Source organism: Lycium ferocissimum, chromosome 6, assembly GCF_029784015.1.
Source record: "Lycium ferocissimum isolate CSIRO_LF1 chromosome 6, AGI_CSIRO_Lferr_CH_V1, whole genome shotgun sequence".
NCBI lineage: Eukaryota > Viridiplantae > Streptophyta > Magnoliopsida > Solanales > Solanaceae > Lycium > Lycium ferocissimum.
The window spans coordinates 5,984,431-5,991,937 of NC_081347.1; the positions used below are offsets into that span (position 1 = coordinate 5,984,431).

General features: G+C 35.3%; 2 protein-coding genes across 2 annotated transcripts; both read left to right on the plus strand.

Moving 5' to 3' along the window:
* Positions 1–654: 654 nt before the first annotated feature.
* On the plus strand, positions 655–3,904 carry LOC132059087 (actin-related protein 7-like). Its single transcript, XM_059451574.1, has 3 exons — positions 655–854; positions 2,640–2,852; positions 3,680–3,904. Exons 1-3 carry the CDS (start codon positions 777–779, stop codon positions 3,869–3,871), a joined length of 483 nt encoding a protein of 160 aa, XP_059307557.1. The 5' UTR covers positions 655–776; the 3' UTR covers positions 3,872–3,904.
* Positions 3,905–6,133: 2,229 nt separating this feature from the next.
* On the plus strand, positions 6,134–7,455 carry LOC132059088 (actin-related protein 7-like). Its single transcript, XM_059451575.1, has 2 exons — positions 6,134–6,446; positions 7,303–7,455. The coding sequence occupies exons 1-2, from the start codon at positions 6,249–6,251 to the stop codon at positions 7,366–7,368; spliced, it is 264 nt and encodes an 87-aa protein (XP_059307558.1). The 5' UTR covers positions 6,134–6,248; the 3' UTR covers positions 7,369–7,455.
* The last annotated feature ends 52 nt before the right edge of the window (positions 7,456–7,507 follow it).

Consider the following 7,507-nt stretch of genomic DNA (forward strand, 5'->3'; position numbering starts at 1 on the left):
TGAAGGATCCATCGAAGAAGATCCTTCTCCTGCCCTTTTTTCTGAAGAAAAGTGAAATCCAAAAAAAATCCATGAAAGTATTAAGTAACTGATTTTAAAGCTCATTGAAAGTAATATAAGTTCTAATATTTATAAATAAAAATAACTTTTGTGAACATAGAGAGGATTTCTCTTTTAATTCAAATGAAATTTTAAAAATACTATAATTTCTATCATACTCTCCCCATCTCAAATTATTTACCATTTTTTGTTACGCCCCTGTAGAAATATTTATTAGGATGATTATTTGACTAATTTTACTCTTATTTATGTCTAAGCTATAATCTCTTTCAATTAAATATTTACTCTATTTAAGTGTCATCTCCATTAATGACAAAATTCTATTAGTGAAAAAAATAACTTATTGTGTATTAACTTCGAAAATGATCAATAATTTGAGATAACTATTTTTATTAAACACGTAAAATAATTGGAGATGGAGGAAGCATCAAACAAAAAAAAAAATCGTAGCCAGAAGACCAAAAGTGTCTTAAAAAAAATAATAAAAAAAAGATAAAAGTTCCTGGGGACAAAAAATAAAATAAAAACCAATAATTTAAGAGTAAAGAAGATGAAAAGGGGAAGAAAATAAAAAGAAAAGAGGTGGGAATATAAGGAAACTCAATTTCAGGCAAATATATAGTCACTGCTCTCCCATACACACTCTTTAACAAATAACCCTTTTTTTCCTTCACCTTTTTGTTTACTAGTCAGAGTGATAGAGAAATTTATTGAGAATGGAGGCAGTAGTAGTGGACGTTGGTTCTAAATTACTCAAAGCTGGTTTTGCTATTCCAGATCAAACTCCTTCTATGGTAAATTTATTTATTTAGTTTTCTATAACTGAAAAAAAAAAAAAAACCCCCACAAAGAAAAGAGCTTCAAGATTGGATTTTTGTACTGTTTTCTTGTTATTTTGCCCCTAATTTGTGTGAAATCTTAGAGTTTTAGAATGGTAGTAAGGTTTTTATTTGTACTGTTCTAATTCTTTAAAAGTATAAGAAAAGAGCTTCAAGACTGGAACTTTATGCTATTTACTTGTTATTTTACCCCAATTTTGTGTGAATTATTTTGGGGTTTTAGAATGGTAGAAAGGTTTCCATTTGTATTATTTTGTTATTTTAGTAATTTCTGGTGCTAGTTCTTTAAAAGTATAAGAAAAACCCCACAAAAAAAGAGCTTCAAGATTGGAACTTTCTACTGTTTTCTTGTTATTTTACCCCAATTTGTGTGGACTTTTGGGTTTTTAGAATGGTAATAAGGTTTCAGTTAGTACTGTTTTTTTTTTTTTTTTAACTTTGGTAATCTCTGGTGCTAATTCTTCAAATATATAAGTAAAACCTGGAAGAAAGAGCTTCAAGATTGGAACTTTCTGTTATTTTACCCCAATTTGTGTGAATATTTGGGGTTGTTAGATTGTAATTCTGTATTTGTTACTCTTTTTTTTTTTTTTTTTTTTGGCTTAGGTATTATGGTACTAAAATCCTTGCATACTGGTAGTCGTAGTATTACTCTTGTAGGTCCTTGTCTTTGATAGTAGTTTGCCATGCCTTGCTATACTGCTTTGGATTGCTTGTTCTTTTTTACTACGTCGTCCTATTATCTTGAGCTATTACTGCTTATTATTACTGTTTATTATTACTGATGCTTTTTCATCTCCTTGAGTCGGGGGTCTATCGGAAACAACCTCCTTACCCGTCAAAAGGTAGGGGTAAGGTCTGCGTACGCTCTACCCACCCTAGACCCCACCTGGTGGGATTATACTGGGTACGTTGTTGTTGTTGTATTATGGTACCAAAGTATAAGAAAAACCCATAAGAAATAGAGCTTCAAGATTGGAGTTTTTTGCTATTTTACCCCAATTTGTGTGAACTTTTGGGGTTTAGGGTTGTAATTCTGTATTTGTTACTTTTCTTTTGCTTTGGTAATATATGGTACGAAAGTACAAGAATAAAGCTTCAAGTTTGGAACTTTTTGCTATTTACTTGCTTTTTCACCCCTATTTGTGTGAATTTTTGGGTTTTGAAAATGGTACTCCCTCCGTCCCAAAATATTTGTCACATTTCGCTTCTCGGGTCAAACTGTATAAACTTTGACCAATATTTTAAGAAATATTTTTTCACCATATTGATATGAGAAAAATTGCAACTTATACACCCTCCGGATAAAAAAAAAGAGTCCACTTAGCCATTTGCACACCCCTTAAGAAAATACTAACTCCTAGACAAAAGTAGGTAATTTGACTAAACTATCCCTAATTAAATAGGCATTGGGATTTGATCATATAACACTTAATAGGGGCAAATATGAAAAAACAAGGTTAATTCTTTCTTGATTTGCTAAGTGGATTTTTTTTTTGATTCAAGAAAAAAATGCTAAGTGGACTCTTTTTTTGATTCGGAGGGAGTAGTACTTTACTTATAGTTTTTGAGTATCTAAGTTTTACTTTTAAAATATTAAATTAATCTAATCAATATAAGCTTCGAAGATTAGTTAAATTGACTTTCGAGAAGCGAATGTGACAACTATTATGGGTTGGAGGGAGCAATACAATAATGTAGTTATTGTTTTTTTAATTACTTTCAGAATATATGTTTTAGGTAATACCAACACAAATGAAACGAATTCCTGAAGATGATGAAGGTTCCATGGTTGAGGAGGAAGAAGTGACTGTGGATCCCATTGAGAGAGGTTTTATTAAAGATTGGGATGCCATGGAGGACTTGTTGCACCATGTTCTTTATTCTGGTCTTGGTTGGGAAATTGGAAATGAAGGTCAAATTTTGTTCACTGACCCACTCTGCACTCCCAAGGTGAGATGTCGAATTTTTTTTTAAAATTCTTTGGAGTTTCTGTAATTTATTTATTTTTGGGGGCTATTACCAGTTTTTTCTCTAGAAATTAGTGAATGGTTTTTGAGTATACAACTGCTAGGAAGGAGTTCAGTTGCTATAGTAAAAACTACTTTAGTTAGCAATGCACATGACAAGAAAATGACTTGAAAAATTGCATTTTGGATGAGCTGTAATGCCAGCTCTAAGCTCCTTTGCTAGTGAATAGTAACTGAGAGAAGTTCAAAATCCTAGTTACAACACACAATCTTTGGGGTGTGTTCGGTGAAGGAAGATGTAAGTGTATTTCTTACTTATTTTCTTGTGTTCTTTAGTAAGCAAAAAGTATTATCCTAAAAGCATTTGTGTATAATCTAGACAAATACTATGGAAGGTGGGGGGTAGCAGTGTGGCTGTGTGGGTTGGTAGGGATAGGGGCAATGGGGTGGGGATGAAGATGAGGGTGGGGAGGACACAATCAATGGGAATGCCACTTGTGGAACTCGTTTTCCCTACTTCCACTAGGAAAATCATTTTCACTTTAAGAAACTTGTTTTACTTGAGAAATGTTTTCCAAAAATTTTGACCAAACGAATATGGAAAATTGGAAAACATTTTCTGGTGGCATTGTTTCCTGTAATTCAGCATATCTAGTAATGAAGCGTAAACAGGATCCTCAGGGATTAGTAATTAGCTGGATGCTAGATTTGGTTTATTGTTTTCAACTGCGACGTCAAGTTTATGTCTTTACTCGTGTGTATTGGTAAGGAAATGTAATTTAATATATATCACTGCCTTTTTGTTAACAGGCTATTAGGGAACAATTGGTGCAATTGATGTTTGAAACGTTTAACATCTCGGGCTTTTATGCCTCTGAGCAGGCAGTATTGTCGCTTTATGCTGTTGGACGCATATCTGGCTGCACTGTTGATGTTGGTCATGGGAAAATTGGTATCTGCATTGCCTTAACACTTATCATTCTTAAATATCCGTGTATTTGAAGATTCTTTGTGGTACTGTCACTTAGTTTTCCGTTATCTGATTGGCCTATTTTATGTAGTCAGTATGTAGCAATATTGTCTTCTTACTTTACCCGTAAAGGTGGCTCGTTGGTTGAGCATGGGGCTTCCATAATGGAGGTCTCAGTTCGAAACCCCCTTGCCTACGACAACAGGGGATTTGCCTTCTGGGTCGAGCTTGTCACACTGGGTTGCCTAGAGCGGGTTATCTCTCTTGTGTGGTTTGCAGGCTATTGCACAGGAGCGGGGTTTACCCTGTGCGCGCACCCGAACGGTAGCGGCTGCGTGTTCCCTTGTCATGAAAAATAAATAAATGTTGTCTTCTTACTTTTGTTGCTATTTCCTTCAAGTTGCAAAGTATAAGTGAGAAGAGACTTAAAAGGCTTGAGAATGTGGTTATTATTGAGCATTGGTTGGAAAACTTAGTAATACTGTTGGTTTTATTAGTTTCGCGCAAACGGTCAGGGTAATAATCCAGCCTGTGGTGGCTGGGGTTGATATGCCTCTCCAAATTCTGCCTATTCCTTGTGTATTTAAGTTGACCCTTTTGAGCTGTACTGATTACAGTTAATGCTGATTTATGGATTTTTTTTCCTGTACAAATGGGCCCCTCCAACCTTGCTTTTACAGTGCATGTCATTTGAGTTCAAAAAGTATTGACTAATTGTTGTGAGGCTAAAGAACTTCAGAGGTACAAGGGTGGCTAAAAATAGTTTTCCGAGATATATGGGGTTGGTTCCAGCCTCTTTACTAGGGTTCTAAACATTAGTATTTATAGATATGAATTAGGGTTCTTGGAATCACCCTTTGGGCGGGATTTTTGGGTTTCACATTTGAACTTGGTCAAATTCAGACGTTGGGATTTTTGGACGGATTCGCAGGTCAGATTGCTCTAGAGGATGAAGGGAGACCAGTTGTAAAAAATGGAAAAAAAGCCAAAAAAAAATCAAGTCGAAAGCAGCGTGTAATCCTGCATCTTTCTGATATGAGAACAGAACTTTCCCGAAATAGGCACGCACTCTTCTGATATGGCTAAAGAGGGATCAATTTTGTGTGGAAGAAGAACACGGTGCAAGGACGCCGTTTGGATGGCCAGCGAACCCTAACGTTGCGTTTTGACTCTCAGATCAGATGGGCTGCTGATAGTGTAAGCTATTAGGATAATTTGATTGTAATTCTGTATTTGTTACTCTTTTTTTTTTTTTTTTTGCTTAGATATTATGGTACTAAAATCCTTGCATACTGGTAGTCGTAGTATTACTCTTGTAGGTCCTTGTCTTTGATAGTAGTTTGCCATGCCTTGCTATATTGCTTTGGGTTGCTTGTTCTTTTTTACTACGTCGTTCTATTCTCTTGAGCTATTACTGCTTATTATTACTGTTTATTATTACTGATGCTTTTTCATCTCTCCTTGAGCCGGGGGTTTATCGGAAACGACCTCTCTACCCGTCAAAAGGCAAAAAAGGGGTACCGTCGAAGGTGACACCTACCCTCCCCCACTCCCACCGGCGGGATTATACCGGGGTATGTTGTTGTTGTATTATGGTACCAAAGTATAAAAAAAACCCATAAGAAATAGAGCTTCAAGCTGGAGCTTTTTGCTATTTTACCCAATTTGTGTGAACTTTTGGGGTTTAGGGTTGTAATTCTCGTATTTGTTACTCTTCTTTTGCTTTGGTAATATATGGTACGAAAGTACAAGAATAAAGTCAAGTTTGGAACTTTTTGCTATTTACTTGCTGTTTCACCCCTATTCGTGTGAATTTTTGGGTTTTGAATGGTACTCCCTCCGTCCCAAAATATTTGTCACATTTGCTTCCTAGTCAAACCGTATAAACTTTGATCAATATTTTAAGAAATATTTTTTCACCATATTGATATGAGAAAAATTGCAACTTATACTCCCTCCGGATCAGAAAAAGAGTCCACTTAGCCATTTGCACACCCCTTAAGAAAATACTAACTCCTAGACAAAAATAGGTAATTTGACTAAACTACCCCTAATTAAATAGGCATTGGGATTTGATCATATAACACTTAATAGGGCAAATATGGAAAAACAAGGTTAATTCTTTCTTGATTTGCTAAGTGGACTTCTTTTTTTGATCCAAGAAAAACAAAGCAGTGGACTCTTTTTTGATCGGGAGGGAGTAGTGCTTTTCCTATAGTTTTTGAGTATCTAAGTTTTACTTTTAAAATATTAAATTAATCTAATCAATATAAGCTTCGAAGATTAGTTAAATTGACTTTCAAGAAGCGAATGTGACAACTATTATGGGTCGGAGGGAGCAATACAATAATGTAGTTATTGTTTTTTTAATTACTTTCGGAATATATGTTTTAGGTAATACCAACACAAATGAAACGAATTCCTGAAGATGATGAAGGTTCCATGGTTGAGGAGGAAGAAGTGACTGTGGATCCCATTGAGAGAGGTTTTATTAAAGATTGGGATGCCATGGAGGACTTGTTGCACCATGTTCTTTATTCTGGTCTTGGTTGGGAAATTGGAAATGAAGGTCAAATTTTGTTCACTGACCCACTCTGCACTCCCAAGGTGAGATGTCGAATTTTTAAAAAATTCTTTTGGAGTTTCTGTAATTTATTTATTTTTGGGGGGGCTATTACCAGTTTTTTCTCTAGAAATTAGTGAATGGTTTTTGAGTATACAACTGCTAGGAAGGAGTTCAGTTGCTATAGTAAAAACTACTTTAGTTAGCAATGCACATGACAAGAAAATGACTTGAAAATTGCATTTTGGATGAGCTGTAATGCCAGCTCTAAGCTCCTTTGCTAGTGAATAGTAACTGAGAGAAGTTCAAAATCCTAGTTACAACACACAATCTTTGGGGTGTGTGTTCGGTGAAGGAAGATGTTTTATTGGGAAATGTTTGCTAGGAAAATAAGTGTATTTCTTACTTATTTTCTTGTGTTCTTTAGTAAGCAAAAAGTATTATCCTAAAAGCATTTGTGTATAATGTAGACAAATACTATGGAAGGTGGGAGTAGCAGTGTGGCTGTGTGGGGTGGTAGGGATGGGGGCAATGGGGTGGGGGTGAAGATGAAGGTGGGGAGGACACAATAATGGGAATGCCACTTGTGGAACTTGTTTTCCCTACTTCCACTAGGAAAATCATTTTCATTTTAAGAAACTTGTTTTACTTGAATAAATGTTTTCCAAAAATTTTGACCAAACGAATATGGAAAAATTGGAAAACATTTTCTGGTGGCATTGTTTCCTGTAATTCAGCATATCTAGTAATGAAGCGTAAACAGGATCCTCAGGGATTAGTAATTGGCTGGATGCTAGATTTGGTTTATTGTTTTCAACTGCGACGTCAAGTTTATGTCTTTACTGTGTGTATTGGTAAGGAAATGTAATTTAATATATATCACTGCCTTTTTGTTAACAGGCTATTAGGGAACAATTGGTGCAATTGATGTTTGAAACATTTAACATCTCGGCTTTATGCCTCTGAGCAGGCAGTATTGTCGCTTTATGCTGTTGGACGCATATCTGGCTGCACTGTTGATGTTGGTCATGGGAAAATTGGTATCTGCATTGCCTTAAAACTTATCATCCTTAAATATCCGTGTATTTGAAGATTCTTTGTTGTA

Bases quoted from the DNA above. Each gene is read 5' to 3' on its own strand.
- LOC132059088 (XM_059451575.1), top strand. From the start codon at position 6,249: ATGAAACGAATTCCTGAAGATGATGAAGGTTCCATGGTTGAGGAGGAA. The intron at 6,447-7,302 runs GTGAGATGTCGA...TTTTGTTAACAG, and splicing joins ACCCACTCTGCACTCCCAAG to GCTATTAGGGAACAATTGGT.
- LOC132059087 (XM_059451574.1), top strand. From the start codon at position 777: ATGGAGGCAGTAGTAGTGGACGTTGGTTCTAAATTACTCAAAGCTGGT. The intron at 855-2,639 runs GTAAATTTATTT...TATATGTTTTAG, and splicing joins CAGATCAAACTCCTTCTATG to GTAATACCAACACAAATGAA. The intron at 2,853-3,679 runs GTGAGATGTCGA...TTTTGTTAACAG, and splicing joins ACCCACTCTGCACTCCCAAG to GCTATTAGGGAACAATTGGT.